Here is a 20,651-nt window from a genome sequence, read left to right as displayed (position 1 = left end):
AACAGGTTAATCTGCTCGCTAAATCATTTCCCAGCCATTCAAGTTCCCAGTCACATTTTGACTTATTTTGTTTACCTGTCTTTCAAGTAAATTAGATAAATATTCTTGGAAACATTTCCCTTTATCACAAAATATAGGAGAGAAATTTTACCTCAATACATATTGTTATTTTGATGGCTATTTTGCACTGAAGAGTTGATTGAAGTTACAAAATGATAACGGGTCCTCAGCCCACCGAGTCCACGTCGACCATTCATATTAGTTCTATGTTATCCCACTTACGCACCCACTCTCATCACACTAGGGGGCAACTAACCCACAAACCTACACGTTTTTGGAATATGGGACAAAACCGATGCACACGGAGGTAACCTACGTGGTCCCAGGAAGATGTAAACTCCACACAGACAGCACAGAGGTCGGGATCAAACCTGGGACTGGCACTGAGGCAGCAGCTCCATCAGCTCTCCTAGAAACATGATAATATTTTGCATTTTAATTGATGGATGTGTTTCCATTTTTACACTGCTTTCATGGGCTCTGCTCCACATAGCTAAAATAAGCTAATTATCTGGTGCAAAGCATTTCCAAATGTTATTGCCCATTAATCACATGAGCCTTTACAGAATACTTCTAGTTGTGAAAGATAGAGGCCAGGACAATCTTGTCATATAGCACAGTGCTGCAGCTGGCAGAGATTCTGCCTCGGTGCCTGAAAGCAGGGTTCGACCCCAACCTCAGGTGCTATTTTTGTGGAGTTTACACGTTGTCCCTGTCACTGGTTTTTTTCTTTGGGACTCCAGTTTCCTCCCAAATCCCAAAGGTGTGCTAGTCGGTATGTTGATTGCCCATGGTAAGTTGTCCCTACTGCAGAACACAGAGTCCTGGAGGAATTACTATATGCAATCAAATACCCTGAATGCAGAGTCCCATGTTAAAACTGATCAGGAATATACATGCTCAGTTCTTCATTTTTAGGACTAATGAGAAAAAAAGCTTTATTCAAAAGTTTGCAACAGGATCTGTACATATCCAGCATGCACAGTGCCCTCCATGATGTTTGGGACAAAAACCCATCATTTATTTATTTGCCTCTGAACTCCACAATTTGAGATTTGTAATAGAAAAAATCACATGTGGTTAAAGTGCACAGTCAGATTTTATTAAAGACCATTTTTATACATTTTGGTTTCAACATGTAGAAATCACAGCTGTGTTTATACATAGTCCTCCCATTTCAGGGCACATAATGTTTGGGACACATGGCTTCACAGGCGTTTGTAATTGCTCCAGGTGTGTTTAAATGCCTCCTTAATGCGGGTATAAGAGAGCTCTCAGCACCTAGTCTTTCCTCCAGTCTTTCCATCACCTTTGAGAACTTTTATTGCTATTTATCAACATGAGGGCCAAAGTAGTGCCAACGAAAGTCAAATAAGCCATTATAAGACTGAAAAACAAGAATAAAACTGTTAGAGACTTCAGCCAAACCTTAGGCTTACCAAAATCAACTGTTTGGAACATCATTAAGAAGAAAGAGAGCACTGGTGAGCTTACTAATCACAAAGTGACTGGCAGGCCAAGGAAGACCTCCACAGCTGCTGTCAGAAGAATTCTCTCTATAATAAAGAAAAATCCCCAAGATCAGAAACACTCTTCGGGAGTCAGATGTGGATTTATCAATGACCACTGTCCGCAGAAGACTTCGTGACCAGAAGTACAGAGGCTACACTGCAAGAAGCAAACCACTGGTTAGCCGCAAAAATAAGATGGCCAGGTTACAGTTTGCCAAGAAGTACTTAAAAGAGCAACCACAGTTCTGGAAAGAGGTCTTGTGGACAGTTGAGATGAATATTAACTTATATCAGAGTGATGACAAGAACAAAGTATGGAGGAGAGAAGGAACTGCCCAAGATCCAAAGCATACCAACACATCTGTGAAACACGGTGGTGGAGGTGTTATGGCCTGGGCATGTATGGCTGCTGAAGGTACCGGCTCACTTATCTTCATTGATGCTACAACTGCTGATGGTAGTGGCATAATGAATTCTGAAGTGTTTTGACACATCCTATCTGCTCAAATTCAAACAAATGCCTCAAAACTCATTGTTTTCAAGAAGGAACTGCAGATGCTGGAAAATCGAAGGTACACAAAAATGCTGGAGAAACTCAGCGGGTGCAGCAGCATCTATGGAGCGAAGGAAATAGGTGACGTTTCGGGCCGAAACCCTTCTTCAGACTGACTGAACTGTATCCTCAAAACTCATTGGCAGGCAGTTCATTCTACAGCAAGACAATGATCCCAAATATACTGCTAAAGCATCAAATGAGTTTTTCAGAGCTAAAAAATTATCAATTCTTGAGCGGCCAAGTCAAATACCCGATTTGAACCCAACTGAGCGTGCCTTTTATATGCTGAAGAGAAAACTGATGGGGACTAGTCCCCAAAACAAGCATCAGCTAAAGATGGCTGCAATACAGGCCTGGCAGAGCATCACCAGAGAAGACACCCAGCAACTGGTGATGTCCATGAATCGCAGACTTCAAGCAGTCATTGCATGCAAAAGATATACAACAAAATACTAAACATAACTGCTTTCATTTACATGAAATTGCTGTGTCCTAAACATTATGGTGCCCTGAAATGGGGGGACTAAGTATAAACACTGCTGTAATTTCTACATGGTGAAACCAAAAATGTATAAAAATACCCTTTATTAAAATCTGACAATGAGCACTTTAACCACATGTGATTTTTTCTATTACAAATCTCAAATTGTTGAGTACAGAGGCAAATAAATAAGATGGGTCTTTGTCCCAAACATTATGGAGGGCACTGTAAGATATTAAATTGACTTGCATCAGCAGTGGGCGTTCAAGAGATCATTTGGTGAGGGATTGTGTGTGGAAGAAGGGAAGAGAAAGCTGCAAACAGCTACCTAAGCTTCCCAAAATAATTAATTCACCTGTAATGATTTATGTGACACCTTTATAATTAATACCTGCAGCTAAAAGTAGTTATCTTACTACTAATTATTTAGGTTAAAGATTATGTAAATGGTGAGTGTAAACTAGTGCATGTTCCTTTAACACAGTGACCTCACCACTACTAACCACTCCCCATATCACCAGTATAATTGTAACCTCCCCACCTCCAGATCGCTCTCTAGCTCCGGTGACAGACCACGGACAGCTAGGGCAGGAATGTGTATGAATAGTAATGTGTGATTAGCAATAAAACAGTAGTGAAGACTTAGTGCATTTCCACTCGTCTTTACATGGTGTCATAGTAGTACCTTGCGCCTCCTGTTTGTCGGGTTTTATTTACTTTTCGCCCAGTTCCCTACCCTTCATTGTTTCTCCACCGTGTCTTTACCATGGCCAACTCTTGTCGCAAGCCTGATATGTTAGTTTTCGACTCCGACATTGCCCATCGGTGGGCTGTCTTCCGACGCAACTTTGAGCACTACATTGCGATTGCCCATCCTGATGCCACCCCCGCGACACAGTCACACCTGGAACTATCGTCACTTCACCAGCAGCCCCGAGTACCCGCAGAGCAACGGCCTTGCTGAGCGCGCCGTCCGCAGTGCCAAGGAGCTGCTGGAGCACTGCAGACTTTCCCGGTCGGACTTTTACCTGGCCCTCCTCAACCTCCGCAACATCTCCCGTGACCCTGTCCTGGGCTCGCCTGCTCAGCGGCTCATGTCCCGCACCACGCCACCTCCGATTCCTGTGTCCCAGCGGTCCCTGGTGCCTTCTGTCCTCCGCCCTGATGCCGTCCAGGAGCGCATTGCCCAAAAGCAAGATATACAAAAACGCTCCCACGACAAGTCCTGCCGTCCCCTTCCGCGTCTGTTCCCTGGTCAGGTCGTCCGGATGCAGTCCCCCTCCGGCCACTACCGTCTGGCGGTTGTCGTCGGCTCTGCTGGCTCACCGCGGTCTTACCTCGTCGACCACGAGGGTACCATCTACCGCCGGTCCCGCCAGCATTTGCGGCTGGTCAATGAGCCCACTCCGCCTCCTGCTGCCTCTTTCGCCCCCCCCGATTTCTTCCTCTCTGCCTGCCGCTCCTCGCATGCCCCGAACTCTGCCCTCTCAGCTCTATGTGCCCCGCTCCCCTGCTGCCAGCCCGCCCTCGCCTGTTCGCGTGCCCGGCCCTGTGCCAGCTTCCCCTCCCCGGTCTCCGCACCTTCCCTCTCCTGCCCGTTCTCCGGCTCGTTCGCCCGCTCCTGCTCCTGCTCCTGCTCCTGCTGTTCCTGCGGAGGAGGGGGAGGGCGGGTTGCGTACCCGCTCCGGGCGGTTGGTCAAGCCGCCTGTACGTTACGGGGAATTTGTTTAACTGTTGCCTGACTGTGTGTGTGTTTAACTGCTTGTAGCGTATGAGTCGTGGTCGCCCTGTCACTGCTGTACTACTTTGTTTCCAAGGGGAAGGATGTAGACTAGTGCATGTTCCTTTAACACAGTGACCTCACCACTACTAACCACTCCCCATATCACCAGTATAATTGTAACCTCCCCACCTCCAGATCGCTCTCTAGCTCCGGTGACAGACCACGGACAGCTAGGGCAGGAATGTGTATGAATAGTAATGTGTGTGATTAGTAATAAAACAGTAGTGAAGACTTAGTGCGTTTCCACTCGTCTTTACAGTGAGGGCTTAACACAACAAGAATTTTACACTGTGAAAGCTACTTTGCAATATCTCTATGACTGCTAATATCACAGAACTCTCCACCCACCGTATGAACAAACGTCTTTGACAATAAAATTAGTTGCTTTGATGTGAAATGAGCTAGTGCCCAAATCAGTAACCTCCATAACCTGACTTGTCTCAGTAATTGGAACTGCAGATGCCAAAATCCTGGGCAAAACACAAAATACTGGGGAATCTCAGTGGGTCAGGCAGCATCTCTGGAGGTTCACTCTGAAGAAGACTCCCAGCCCGAATCACCACCTATCCATGTCTTTCAGAGATGCTGCTGGTCCCACTGAGTTACTTCACTACTTTATGCTTTGTCTCAATAATCTTTGGATGTGGAAATCCCAGATATTGAAACTACGATAATATTTTTTTAATTCATACCATTCCAAAATGCCTTCCTGAATTTGTAAAGAAATAAAAACAATTATGGCTATCATATCAATTAGGCTATCAATTATGTGACTTTCAAAAGACATTTGGATTGGAAAGGTTTAAAATGGAGATGGGCAAAATGGGATGCGCAGAATACAAATTTGATCGGCGTGGACAAGATAAGCCAAAGGGCCTGCTTCCTTCCATGCTGTATAGCTCCATGACTTCAAAAATATTAACGGTCGTGAGCTTGCCGAGATGGTGGTTTTAATTTTTATTTTGCAGGATTTAGAATTTATAGGATAATTCTCTGAGATCACAAAAACTATGGTTCAAATAATAAATTGGTTTTATAACATTTAGTTTGGATTTCGAAAAGTTATCTGTAACACTTAACTCTCAAACGACAGGATATGAATAATTTATGGTGGGGCAGTTTCCAGTTGAGGAGCAAGTGAGTTTGCAACTATGATTCCCAAAACTTTCCACAGAATTGATCTCCAGTCCCGTCTCGGTTTATGATAATGTAATTTATAAAGGCTAAATATAGAAACACAAGAATTCAATTAATTTTGTGTTGCTCAACTGCCAGGATAGAAGTGGATATTGTTCTGTTTTCATGTAACAAATACTACATATGTAATTTAAGTAATGTGACTTGCAAGCAATGTGTGATTCTATATACTATATTTTCAAACTTGATTATAAAGAACAATTGACTTCAGGGAATTTAGTCTATAAAATGTTAGTCATTTTAGAGCATAACATGAGTAAGCGGAGATTGGTGCCAAATTAAAGACTGAAGCATAAGAGACTGCAGATGCTGGAATCAGATCTGGAGCAAAATACAAAGTGCTGCAGGAACTCAGCAGGTCAGGTAGCATCTGCGGAGGGAATGGACAGACAACAATTAGGGTCTAGACCTTCAGATTGATGGAGTGGGGAGGGGGGGGGGGGGGGGGGAGAACTGGAAATAGGAGGTGGGAGCGGGACAAAACCTGGATATAGGTAAGGGGATTTGATTACCAGATGGGTGAAGTAAGTGACAAAGGCTGGAGGTGAAAAGGAGACAAAACGGTGTTAGATAAGGAGAGAAGTAAAATGTAACGCCAGAAGGAGCGATATGGGTGAACATAGACCGGGATAGGGGAGAGTGAGAGGGGGATAGAAAGGAAATGGAGGACAGGCAAATAAGCCGGAATGAGTAACAAACGTCCAGATCGTATTGTCAGATAAAAGTATTTATAACACTCTACTTCAGCTTCAGATGAGTCGCATGTACAGTCAAATGCAGAAATAATTGCCCAATTTGTTCCACTCCACAAGTGGAATGGCAACACTATCTACTCTACAGAAGATAGACACAAAAAGCTGGAGTAATTCAGGATAGAAGGAATGGGTAACTTTTCTGGTCGAGACCCTTCTTCAGACCCGAAATGTCACCCATTCCTTCTATCCAGGGATGCTGTCTGTTCCGCTGAGTTATACCAGCATTTTGTGTCTATCTTCGGTTTAAACTAGCATCTGCAGTTCCTTCCTACACTATCTACTATACAGCAGATATATACTGAACGGTACCAAATTACTATATTTACCCAATCCATACAAACTAACCTCAGATTCATGACAAGTAATGGTTAATTACTGCAATCTACTTTGCTGGCACTGAAAATTAACAATAGCGAGTCTCAAATCTCACAACATTTTGTATTGAATTTCTTGTAAAATTGTTTTCTCACTTTCCTCTCCCCATCCAATAATGTTTTTTTCTCTCTATGTATCTGATTTCACAAGTGTCACCCTATTTAGTGAACAAATTCCATGCTGTTAATTCTACCGCCCCCAGTCTGTTGGGTTGTGGTAATACCCAGGAACCTTACCTGCTCCCCCTGGTTCCAGGCACCTCTGTCAGCCATTGTCAGTTAAACATTTCAACTTGGTGTGCAAAACAAAAATATTGAATGTTAAATATCTCAAGCCAATTGCTTTCTGTAGCCTCACCAACGTTCGTCTGCTGCTCTATCAAATTACAAAACACAAATCCAAAAATACCCTGGCACTCTATTATTCAAATCAACTGCAAATGGAAATGAGCATGGCGGTGACTATGGAGAAAACAAAATTCCAGAAATAAAAATATACTTGCACAACAATAATGGATGGAACAGCACCTCATATTTCGCTTGGGCAGCTTACATCCCATCGGTATGACTCTTGATTTCGCTAACTTCCAAGTAACCCTTGCTTTCACTCTCTCTCCCTTTCCCTCCCCCATCCTAGTTGACTGTCCTCCTGAATAACTTTATTATTTATATGTCTCGTTGTCACCTTCCCTTCATTCAACAATGGACCATTGTACATTTCCTTAATCTGCTTTGATCTGTTCTTTTCACGCCTTATATGTTCTTTGCATCCTTCCAGATCTCAAGTTACCCTCTCCCCTGACTCTCAGTCTGAAGAAGGGTCTTGACCCGAAACGTCACCCATTCCTTCTCTCCAGAGATGCTGCCTGTCCCGCTGAGTTACTCCAGCATCTTGTATCTATCTTCAATGTACAAAGCAACATTAGCAAAAGATGTCATACATAACTCACCATATAAAGCTTTTCCACTTGTCTTTGTTGTAGTATTGTCCATTGCTGGTTGGGTCAGTGCTTGAGAACCATAACCACTATAAAAAGAATCAGAATATTCAAACTGAGATTATATTATTTTCTACTTTCCACAAAAGTTAAAATAATTCAAAGAATAAACTTAAAATTTATATCAAACATACTTTTGCTGTATTCTTTTAAGAGATACAACACGAAATAGGCCCTTCAGCCCACCCAGTCCACGCCAAGTATTCAGTCCAAGCCTTCAGTCCACCCGTTCACACTAGTTCTATAATATCCCACTTTCGCATCCACTCCCGACACACTAGGGGCAACCTACAGAGGCTAATTAACCTGCAAACCTGCCCGTCTTTGGGATGTGGGTGGAAACCGTGGCAACCCGGGGGAAACCCACCCTGTCTCAGGGATAACGTGCAACACCCACATAGACAGCACCCGAGGTCAGAATCAAACCCCAGTCTCTGGCGCTGTGAGGCAGCAGCTCCACCAGATGTGTCACTGTGCTGCATTCTTATAATAGAATTACATCTTAAAGTCAAAAACATAATAACAGGGAGAGGAGCCAAATATCTGATCATTGTCTTATGTATTTAGCATAAAACCAGTGGGCAAGTTCCATCACCACACCTAACACCCAATTTGAAGTTAGTGGATAAATTAAATGGCTAATTATTATTAACATAGTTGGGCTCATTATTTGGTAATGGTTAATCTATAACATATATTCCTCATATATGAGCATGCTTGGGGGAAATTGGAGAGAATGCTAAAACCTTGGTTACTAGAATCATAACTAGTTGCCCAATCTTACACAAGATCAACTTAGTTTTGCAAATAGGCTGCAATTTGAGCCATGGTGAGAAGAACCTGTTAAAGTGACGTACAAATATTTTGAAGAATAATAGACTTGTGTGGGAAGGATAATGCGGCACAGTAGCGCAGCTGGTGGAGCCGCTGCCTCACAGCGCCAGAGACTTGGGTTTGATCCTGATCATGGGTGCTGTCTGTGTGGAGTTTGCATATTCTCCCTGAAATTGCGTGGGTTTCCTCCGGGTGCTCCAGTCTCCTCCCACATCCCCAAAGACGTGCAGGTTTGTATGTTAATTGGCCCACTGTAAATTGCCCCTGGTGTGTAAGGAGTGAATGAAAAAGTGGGATAACATAGAACTAGTGTGAACGAGTAATCGAGGGTGGGAGTGAACTCATTTGCCTGAAAGGCTTGTTTGCATACTAGATCTCTCAACCAATTTAAACATAATAATCTAATTGAAAAAGAGGAAGTGCACATGTAAACAAGGAACCTAATTGGATATTGCTCTACACATAATCGGTGGACTAAACTAAGAACAGAAATTGGAGTTAACAATGTTAATATTAATCCTCCTGCAAAAAAGGACAAGTTTGAACAATGGACAATTACCGGCAGATACAAAAAAATGCATAATCTAGCCCAGAAACAGCTGAGAATTACAGTTCAAGAACAATGAGCCAACATTTTAATTGACACTGAACAAGTAACGTTACACCAAGGGTTAACTCTGCATAGATTATTTTTTTATTGTCAAGCAAGATATCTAAATTGATCCGAATCTTTAGTCCAGTTACAAAATGCCGAAATAGAACATAGAACAGTGCAGCACTGGTACAGGCCCTTCAGCACACCATGTCTGTGCTGAACATAAAACCAAGTTAAACTAATAGGAAACTTAAAATCTATGTGTTACATTTATTAAAGCCACATCATTTTAAGAGCTAGAAACTGCTGTGCAGGTTTAAGATAATTTAGAGCTAAACTATGCAGAGTTGACTTTCTTACCATGGAACATTTCCCCCATGTGTAATAACTAGGACATTTTTGGACCAACTCTGACTGCAATTTAAAATACAAACAAAAATCTGCCCATATTACACATTCATTTGCATTATACCTACAGTCTTTTCCAAAACAGAATAGTTTCTGTCCATTCCAACAAAGAGAAAATGAAAATAAGTTTTGGACAACAAAGTGATATCAACAGAATTACCAATAGAAGGGATGGGTTTCCCTTCAACCCATCCCAAAGCAAAGCTAAGAGTTGACTCAACTCAAAATAAAAATGGGGGAGGGGACAAAAAAGCGAGAGTATCGAGCAACACAAAGTTAAAGGAGGTTTTGACCTTCAGTGACTGCATACCTACTGCATAGGTTGGCTTAGGTTGAAAATAGATTGTCAGAGACATCCTGCATGGAAAAAGCTATTCGGCTCACATAGTCCAGAAAGCATCCACAGAAACCAATCCTACATTCAACGCATTTTATCCTTCTCCCATTCCTATCAACACCCGCAGATTCTTCCACTCACCTAGTCAATGGGAGCAATTTACAGGTGATCAATTTATCTGCCGAACATTACGTTTTGTGGGAGATAACTAGAGGAGGCACAGGGAGAACGTGCAAACTTCACACAGGCAACAGCCGAGGTCGAGATTGAACCTAGTTCACTAGAGCTGTGGGGCAGTATTGGTCACAACTTTGCCAAAATCATGTCAGCCCAAATTTCCCTAATTAGATGCTTTTAAGTGTTGACATTGCCAATAATGCAGGAATCACAACAGTCAATTTGCACTTGGTAAGGTCTCCTCAAAGGCAACGAGATGACAATCAGATAATCCATTCTAAGTGGTGTGTTATGGAAGAACATTCCTCAGCAAAACAATCATGCATTCAAACAGTATCTGTGCTCCCTGTTGAAAGCAGACGAATGTCATCAAACACACGACAATCAGGTCCCTAAATGCAATGTTACAACAAGAGTCAAGAGTGTTTTATTGTCATATGTCCCAGTTAGGACAATGAAATTCTTGCTTGCTGCAGCACAACAGAATATGTAAACATGATACATAATGGGAGAAATAAAGTTCAGTGTGTATATAAACACATGCATACATACTCAATAAATAAACAGATATAGTGCAATAATAATTATCTGTTGTAGTTCAGCGCTCACTGGCTGTCGTGTTTAATAGCCTGATGGCTGTAGGGATGAAGCTGTTCCTGAACCTGGACGTTACAGTTTTCAGGCTCCTGTACCTTCTTCCCAATGCCAATGGTCCACTCCTGGACGTTCAAGTTGCCGAACCAGGCCACGACGCAACCAGTCAGTATGCTCTCTACTGTGCACCTGTAGAAGTTCAAGAGAATCCTCTTTGACATACCGAATCTCAAATTATAAAGAAAGCGCAGATGTGCCTTCTTTATAATTGCATCAGTTGCACCACAATTGCACCAGGAATTTGACCCTCTCCACCATCGACCCATTGATATAAACAGGATTGTGGGTCCTCATCCTTCCCCGTCTAAAGTCCACAATCAGTTTCTTGGTTTTACTGTTGAGAGCCAGGTTGTTGCACTGGCACCATTTGGTCAATCGGTCGATCTCACTTCTATACTCTGACTCATCACCATCTGTAATTCGTCCAACAACAGTGGTGTCGTCATCGAACTTGATGATGGAGTTCACACTATGTCCGGCTACACAGTCATAGGTATAGAGTGAGTAAAACAGGGGGCTGAGCACGCAGCCTTGAGGTGCTCCCGTACTGATTGTTACTGAGGATGAAGTATTTCTGCCAATTCGAACAGACTGTGGTCTGTGGATGAGGAAGTCGAGGATCCAATTGCAGAGGGATGCGCAGAGATGGTATTGAACGCTGAGCTGTAGTCTATAAACAACAGCCTGACGTAAATGTTTTTATTGTCCAAGTGGTCCAATGCAGAGTGGAGAGCCAGTGAGATTGCATCCTCCGTTGACCTGTTGTGGCGGTAGGCGAACTGTAGTGGGTCGAGGTTCTTGTCGAGGTAGTAGTTGATATGCCCCATAACCAACCTCTCAAAGCACTTCATCACCACAGACGTTAGTGCCATTGGTCGATAGTCATTGAGGCACGTCACTTTATTCTTCTTGTGTCAGAAGTGAGAGGTTGAAAATGTCCGCAAAAACTCCAGCCAGTTGGTCTGCACAGGTAAAGATGGATTCATTTCTTTTAAATAAATAAACCAGACAGCATCTCTGGGGAACCTGGATAGGTGGCGCAGCGATAGAGTTGCTGCCTTACAGCGCCAGAGACCCAGGGTCGATCCTGGCTATGGGTGCTTGTATGTATGTATGTATGGAGTTTGTACGTTCTCCCCATGGCCTGAATGGGTTTTCTCCAGGTGTTCCGGTTTCCTCCCACACTCCAAAGACATACAGGTTTGTAGGCTAATTGGCTTGGTATAAATGTAAATTGGCCCTCGTGTGTGTAGGATTGTGTTAGTGTGCGGGTATCACTGGTCGGTGCAGACTCGGTGGGCCGAAGGGCCCGTTCCGCGCTGTATCTCTAAAATAAAAAACTAAACTAAATGTCGCCTATCCATATTCTCCTAAGATACTGCCTCTCCCGCTGAGTTTGTGTCTTTTAGTTGTAAACCAGCATCCTCGGTTCTTTGTGTTTATGATTCATTTCTTTACTTCATTTTAAATGTTTCCTTGAGAAAATATTTGTATATATTAGGTTTGATGGAACATCGTGGTCGGCATGGACGAGTTGGGCTAAGTGGCCTGTTTCCGCGCTGTAGGACTCTATAAATTATTTCATATATTTATCAAACAAATTCTCATTCCTCAGGTTGAGTAAACAACTGACACACACTGCAGTGGCAACGGAATAAGTAGTTCTCTCCCACCACACCACACCATTGTAGACAATAAACAAATTCAAAGTATTGTCGTGCCAAATTATACATGGAGTTGGTCATCACTATTGCTTTTGGAAAACATCCAAGCTCTAACTATAATTTGGACATTTCGCCTTGGTGATCACTTACCCAAACATTCTTGTACCAAATTGAATCAACTAACAACTGTGCTTTAAAAAATCTTTTAACAAACAGTCTAAAATTGTTAGCAATGTACTGATGTTATTTTCCAAGGTATAAACACTATTTACTCTATTTGGGAAGGAGGAGAGGTATAAAGAGGTAGATTTAGGTTTAGGTTTATTTTTGGCAGGTGTACCAAGGTACAGTGAAAAGCTTTGTTTTGTATGCTACCCAGTCAAGTCTGATAATACAATGAATACAACCAGGCCAATTCTCAAGTACAATAGGTAGAGTGAAGGCAAAGATACGGAGTGCAGAAAAGTGCCTAGCATTGTTGCGTAACAGTTCTCAAGGTTCCAGAGAAATAGTTAAATGTCCCTAGTAAGGTAGAGGAGCATCGGACTGTACCCAAGCTTATGGGAGGACTGTTCGGAGGTCTGATAACTGAGGAGAAGAAAGTAAGAGCGGTGGTGTGGAGAAAGAAGTTAACAAATACTTCAGGTGGGTAGATAGGTCTGCAGACGCAAGTAAAAAGGCAAGAGAAAACAACCCAATTCCGTATCTGTAATGGTGTAAGGGAATGATGTAGCGTAAATTCAAAGTAACTACGTAAATATTTTGAACTCAACAGTAGAAAGGTTATGACCATAAAAAAAAATAGAAGGTAGAGCAATAAGGCCATATAAGCTGCAGGTGCAGTGAATTATTTTTGATGGAATGTAATAAAAACTAAAGTGTTAGTGCACATACACTGCTATTCTAGTTCAATTAGGTTATTAGAATTGTCATCTTCTAAGCTTTAACAAAATTCAAACTTGAAAACATGCCAAACATACTTCATTGGAAAAGAGCTGGATCCAAATCCTTCTTGATGGTAGCTTGAAAGATGTCCATTCATTTTTCGTTCGTCTCAAAACTGTAATTTGAAATAAGCAGCAATAATGTCTTTGTGTATTGGATGGAGTGCTACTTGCATTATACTGTAAATGTAACATTTTATGTCCTTCTACCAATCAACTTATTTCACAAGTGAAAGTGGATTAAATACTATAGACCTAAAAGTTGTTAAATATTGAAAAAAATAGTTCTATGAGAAACAGTAAACAGAATCTTGCTGCCACCATTTTGAAGAGCAATCTATTGAGAATGGATTCTAATGATTCCAGGACAATAAGAGTCAACAAATTTACTTCAATAGGTTTTCACGTGATGCGAACTGGAGTTTTTTTTATTTTTATGTTTTTTTTAGATACAGCGCGGAAACAGGACCTTTGGCCCACCGGGTCCTCGCTAAACAGCAATCCCTGTACATTAACACTATCCTGCACACTAGGGACAATTTATCACTTTTTTACCAAAGCCAATTAACCTACAAACATGTACGTCCTTGGAGTATGGGAGGAAACCGGAGCACCCAGAGAAAACCCAGGCAGGTCACAGGGAGAACGTACAAACTCCGTACAGACAGCACCCGTCGTCAGAATCGAACCCGGGTCTCTGGCGCTGTAAGGCAGCAACTCTACCACTGCGTCACCATGCGATCCCATGAGCTGTGAACTCATTTGTTGAAGTGCAAAACAGAATTCATGGTGTGACAAAGATCATTTTAAAATTATGAACTATATATGCAGGTGCTCATGTAATGGGTGACATGGAGGAGTGGGAGGGTGCGGTAAAGAGAGAGAAATTTTGACAGCACTTCATACTAATTCAAGCATGCCTATCCATGCAGAATAGCCACAGGGCAATTATTCATATATTATGGTGCTAAGAAGCACATTAGAAATATTGATCCACAACATTGGCCCCTGCCAAACCCGAAAGACTAACTTCTCTAGCCTATTCCACAGCCTCCAATATATCCACATGGACATGGAGGATGAGTCCTCCTCGTCAGATCAGCTTCCTTCCACAAGATGCCACGCATCAATACCAGACAACCAATATACAACTGTTCTCATGACATCTAACAACCGCCCATTAAACAAACAGACCCAATGAACTGCAGACGCTGGTTTACAAAAAACACAAAAGGACAAAGTGCCGAATTAACTCCGTGAGTCAGGCAGCTTCTCTGGAAAACATGGCTAGGCGACATGTTGTAGCAGAATCTGGTAGGTGATAGGTGGAAACAGTAATCGATTGAAAGAGACAGAATGCCACTAAGTTAATAATTAAAAATACTAATGCTCTAATGTCATGTAGCTGTTTACCAGAATTATGCCTGGATTAGGGGGGTATTGACTACAGGGAGAGGTTGCACAGATTGTTTTCTCTGGAAAGCCGGAGATTGTAGGCAGACGTTATGTACAATTATGAGGCATTGATAGGATACAGTCAGAATCTCTAAACTAAAATGAACTAAAATATATTTTTTTCCCCTTGTTGGAAAGAAATTTTAGAGGGCATAAGCTGAGTGGGGCAAAGATTAAAGGAGATGTGCGGGGCGCGTTTCTTTTCACACAGAGGCTGGTGAGTGACTGGAACACATTGCTGAGGGTGGTGGTTAAAGTAGATATGTTAGTGGCATTAACAAACTTTTGGATAGATACATGGATATGCAGGGAATGGAAGGATATGGGTTATGTGCAGTTAAACAAGCGATGGTCCAGGCATCACATTTGGCACTGACTTTGTGGGCCACAGGGCCTTTTCCTGTGCTGTACTGTACTGTACTGTTCTGTTCTATGCTATGCGGATCACCATTGAACTTCCATCATTGAGATGGCTAAAATAATTTCAAAATGGCATGTAAGATCACATCAAAATTCCAAATATTTAAAATCAGGAAACATCAATGGTTTATTATTGTTTGGATTTGAACTGAACAGAATCTAATTTGTTAATAAATTCCAGTTCTAGAACTTTAAATAGTATCTAAAATATCAATATCTGGTTAATATGATTTATGTGAATTGCCCTCAAAAGTGATTAGGATTGTATATCGAACTTCCTTTGAAAACGGTTGGGCCCCACTACATTACTCCAAGTTCGAGCAACCAATTCCTCTACTTTGCACCTTGTACTTTCCAGTTCTTGAAGATTGGGCAATATTTAATGCACCTTTTGGTATTCCACTAAACCATATATCATGCAAAAAGGACTTGCATTCAAAATAAGTACAGGTCCACCACCGATTTTCCGGCACTCTTGGTTCCAGAGCCTTTCCGGATTATCCGTTTTGCCGGAATCACAGGGGGCCGAGATACCGACCTGCAAAGTCGGCCGCGTGGAGCAGATTCAACCCACCAATCAGCGCCAAAGTCCCAATGATGTCGAGATCGGCCGCCTCACCCGGTCTAGGCACCATATTTTCAGGGGAACCTCCGGGGTGGGGGTTGGGATTTTGTCTGGATTAAAAGGGGGGGCCAGACAAGGGTATTTTTATACATTTTGGATTCACCATATAGAAATTACAGCTGTGTTTAAACATAGTCCCCCCATTTCAGGGCACCATAATGTTTGGGACACATGGCTTCACAGATGTTTATAATTGCTCAGGTGTGTTTAATTGCCTCCTTAATGCAGGTATAAGAGCACCTAGTCTTCTTTCCAGTTTTTCCATCACCTTTGGAAACTTTTATTGCTGTTTATCAACATGAGGACCAAAGTTGTGCCAATGAAAGTCAAATAAACCATTATGAGACTGAGAAACAAGAATAAAACTGTTAGAGACATCAGCCAAACCTTAGGCTTACCGAAATTAACTGTTTGGAACATCACTAAGAGGAAAGATAGCACTGGTGAGCTTACTAATCGCAAAGGGACTGGCAGGCTAAGGAAAACCCCCACAGCTGATGACAGAAGAATTCTCTCTATAATTTAAAAAATCCCCAAATACCTGTCAGACAGATCAGAAACACTCTTCACGAGTCAGGTATGGATTTGTCAATGATCACTGGCCGCAGAAGACTTCATGAACAGAAATACAGAGGCTTACACTGCAAGATGCAAACCACTGGTTAGCCGCAAAAATAGGATGGTCAGGTTACAGTTTGCCAAGAAGTACTTAAAAGAGCAATCACAGTTCTGGAAAAAGGTCTTGTGGACAGATGAGATGAAAATTAACATATCAGAGTGATGGCAAGAGCAAAGGAGGAGAGAAGGAACTGCCCAAGATCCAAAGCATACCACTCATCTGTGAAACATGGTGGTGGGGATGTTATGGCTTAGACAAGTATGGCTGCTGAAGGTACTGGCTCACTTATCTTCATTGATGATACAACTGCTGATGGTAGTAGCATAATGAATTCTGAAGTATAGAGACACATCCTGTCTGCTCGAGTTCAAACGAATGCCTCATTGGCCGGCGCTTCATTCTACAGCAAGACAATGATCCCAAACATACTGCTAAAGCAACAAAGGAGTATTTCAAAGCTAAAAAATGGTCATTTCTTGAGTGGCCAAATCAATCACCCAATCTGAACCCAATTCAGGGCCCCATAATGTTTGGGACACAGCAACGTCATGTAAATGAAAGTAGTCAACAAGTATAAGCTAAAGATGGCAGCAATACAGGTCTGGCAGAGCATCACCTGGTCAGGGCTCTCACAACTTTTTTTCCCTGTTGCCAGCCGGGCAACCTAGGCAGCTTTTTAGGTTGCCGAATGACATTTTAGGTGGTAATTTAAGATGGCTTGCATGACGCGTGCTCGGACGAAGTGCATAGTTACCAGTTGGAATTATGCTCAATGAAGCATTCACATATTATTTCTGCTTCAAATAAAGCCACAAACTAAACACATTCACCATTCAAGACATGATATATACCACAATGACATGCAGCAAAATTACGCCCTGTCACACGCTGACGCATGCTGTCCTGCGGGTGACGCCCGGTTAGGGTTGGGGTTAGGGACCAACAGATGGGCTGTAAAATATTATTCCTTCAATGCATGGATTTTAAATATTAATATGTTAAAATTAATACAATAAAATCAATTGTGCAAATGAAAAGATGTCTGAATCATTCAGTTTTATTTTGTATTGGTCTGCTTCCAGATCCAACTCACCGTCTCCAACTTATCACAGGGATGGATTCAGTGAGTGTAAACTGAACTCCTCTCTCCCCTTCACCCCCCCTCTTCCCCCCTCCCGCCTCCATCCCTCCTTCCCCTCTCTCCCTCCCTTCTTCCCTTCCCCCCTCTTCCTCCTACCCGCTCCACTCCTCCCCTTTCCCCACCCCCCCCCCTCCCCTCACATCCCCTTCTCCCCCTCTTCTCCCATTTCCACCCCCCCCCCCCCACTCCCACATATCCCCTATTTGTGGACACAGCCTGTGACAGCTAGATCCCACTAATAGTACTGTATAAAGTCTACTCCACATCCTCTGTTTTAGTAACATTGACTATCGGATAAATGCAGACTTTGGGAACAACACCCCCCCACCCCCCCCAACCCCGCCCCCTTGCCTTGCTTCAAAATGGGCGGTGGGTATTTAAACCCAGTGGCCGGAGCAGGTGGGTGGCACTGGTATATTGACAACATTGCCTGTACCCAGTTCAAAAGCCCGGTGCCTCTGGGGGTTTGGAGAGACCATTGGAAGAGAGATCTGTCTCTGGGACAACTCGTGACCAACAGTTTAGTTCCCATGCAGAATATTGTGGGTTCCAGTCCAACCCCTGGGGCCCCTGTGTCACATTTAGTTCAGAGATACAGTGCCCTTCGGCCCACCGAGTCGGCACCGACCAGCGATCCCCCGAACATTATTCCACACACGCTAGGGATAATTTATAAATACCAAGCCTATCAACCTAGAGTTAGGATTAGGGTTACCTCCCGCACTCCAAAGGTTTGTATAAATTGTCCCTACAAGTGTGGGATAATGTGCGGGGGGTCGCTGGTCGCTGGCTGGGTCCACAAATGGGGGGCGTCGGGGAAAGTGGGGGGGGGGGGGGGGTTGGAGAAGGGAGGGAGAGGGGGAGAAGGAGAGGTGAGGGGGGGGGTGTGGGGGAGTGGAGAAGGGGAAGAAGAGTGGAGCGGGGAGAAGGGAGGAAGAGCGGGGAAGGGAAGAAGGAAGAAGGGAAGAAGCGGCTCAGGTGCTCGACACCGCTGCAAATTGTTCTATTGTTCCCTTAAAGGGCCTGTCCCACTTAGCGATTTTTTCAGCGGCTGCGGAACGTCAGTGACTGTCGCCCTTTAAAACCATCACTGACGCTCCGCAGTCGCCAAACAAAAATCGCAAAGTGGGACAGGCCCTTTAAGGGAACAACAGCAACAGAACAATTTGTAGCGGTGTCGAGCGCCAATCCGCTGCCTGAGCCGCTGGTTCACAAACAAGCAGCAACTCCACAGGGCAAGGCAGGGAACAAGGATAAGGCAGGAGCTCTCTGAGAAACATCAGCACAGCTTGCAACAGGCCATCCGCTGTCCACATCAGCCAAGCTTTCCTTCGCTTGTCAAGCCGGGCAAAATGACTCGGCTTTTAGGTTGCCCAGCGGGACTTTAGGTGGCCATTGGCACCCGGGCAACCGTTAATTTCGAGCCCTGCTGGTGATGTCCATGAATTGCAGACTTCAAGCAGTCATTGCATGCAAAGGATATGCAACAAAATACTAAATATAACTACTTTCATTGACATGACATTACTGTGTCTCAAACATTATGGGGCCCTGAAATGGGGGGACTATGTATAAACACTGCTGTAATTTCTATATGGTGAAACCAAAATGTATAAAAATGGCCTTTTTAAAAATCTGACAATGTGCACTTTAACCACATGTGTACTTTAACCACACGAAACATCATCTATCCATGTTCTCCAGAGATGTTGTCTGACACGCTGAGTTACCCAGCACATTGTGCCTTCTTTTGGTAAATGACCATCTGCAGTTCCTTGTTTCTACTTCTCTCAATAACTTCATTCACTTGACAAGGCCAAAGCTATACATTGACCATCCCAACTCTCTTTCATTAAAAAAACAAAATATTTTGGGAACAACATCAGTGAATGGCTTGTATACTCCAGAATTTAGGATGAGAGGCGATCTTATTGAAACATACAAGATTATTAAGGTATTGGACACGGTAGAGGCAGGAAACATGTTCCCGATGTTGGGGGAATCCAGAACCAGGGGCCACATTTTAAGAATAAGGGGTAGGCCACTTAGAACGGAGATGAGGAAAAACCTTTTCACCCAGAGAGTTGTGAATCTGTGGAATTCTCTGCCTCAGATGGCAGTGGAGGCCAATTCTCTGGATGCTTTCAAGAGAGTTAGATAGAGCTCTTAAAGATAGCGGAGTCAGGGGATATGGCGAGAAAGCAGGAACGGGTTACTGATTGTGAATGCTCAGCCATGATCACAGTGAATGGCGGTGCTGGCTTGAAGGGCCAAATGGCATACTCTTGCACCTATTGTCGATTGAAACAAATCTTTGTTAGAAAGAATAAATCCAATCTGCCAATAACAACACACACATTGCCCAGACCAAGCAGTTTATAGTTCTAATGTTGGTATTTGCCCATTGCTCCTCAAAACAAAATCTGTGCACTAGCATCTGTACAAGAACACGAATGAAGCCTCCTGAACAGTTGATAATTTTCTTAAGATTTCAACATTAACCTACTTGCCATGCATTTATTTCTCTTTTTGCTATTCTTCATGTCTTGGCCTTTTCGAAATTAAAGATCAACACAGTTGTGCTTTTGTCAGCATGGTGGCAGGGACTACTGATGCACTTGGACATGTTCCTTGCAGGTCAATTTACACACAGTGAAACCTGTCAGGTTAATGAGTACAGTGACAAATTGGGAAGATATGCACATCAAGCATGTAGCTGGTACGAGCTCGACCTCCACATAGTCAGCTTTCTGTGTGTAGAACTGACTTTTCTGACAGAATACTTCATCCTTTGGTGCTTTACACAACAAAAAGCTTTCTAGTTAAGCTAATCCATTTATACATAGTTCAATGTTACCTTTGGTACACATACCTCCTGCCCAACATTCCTATTGTTAACTAGTTTCCTTAAAAAGACTGCAGCTGACAATTTTGCAATCCGATTAACTTCAGACCATGGTAAACATGCACTACAGATGCACAATTCACAAGTAAAAACTCATGTCTAAACATAGGTCATGATCTTCTTCAACACTTAGACTAATTGGATCTAACAGTTTTTCA

General features: G+C 43.0%; 1 protein-coding gene across 14 annotated transcripts in view; it reads right to left on the bottom strand.

The window, feature by feature from the left end:
- Positions 1–20,651, bottom strand: part of eps8 (epidermal growth factor receptor pathway substrate 8) — a 148,856-nt gene that overhangs the window by 49,259 nt on the left and 78,946 nt on the right. For 11 of the 14 annotated variants that reach the window (XM_033039550.1, XM_033039541.1, XM_033039544.1 and 8 more), the window contains exons 2-3: positions 13,365–13,444; positions 7,668–7,744 (exon numbers count right to left, since the gene is read on the bottom strand). In XM_033039550.1, the coding sequence (XP_032895441.1) occupies positions 7,668–7,744; positions 13,365–13,426 (139 nt within the window). In that variant the 5' untranslated portion in view covers positions 13,427–13,444. The remainder of the gene's footprint in view (positions 1–7,667; positions 7,745–13,364; positions 13,445–20,651) is intronic. The other 3 variants (XM_033039548.1, XM_033039551.1, XM_033039554.1) reach the window with 1 other exon arrangement.

Source organism: Amblyraja radiata, chromosome 21, assembly GCF_010909765.2.
Source record: "Amblyraja radiata isolate CabotCenter1 chromosome 21, sAmbRad1.1.pri, whole genome shotgun sequence".
Taxonomy (NCBI): Eukaryota; Metazoa; Chordata; class Chondrichthyes; order Rajiformes; family Rajidae; genus Amblyraja; species Amblyraja radiata.
The sequence above is the reverse complement of the archived record's forward strand: the minus strand, read 5'-3'. Positions and strand labels throughout refer to the sequence as shown.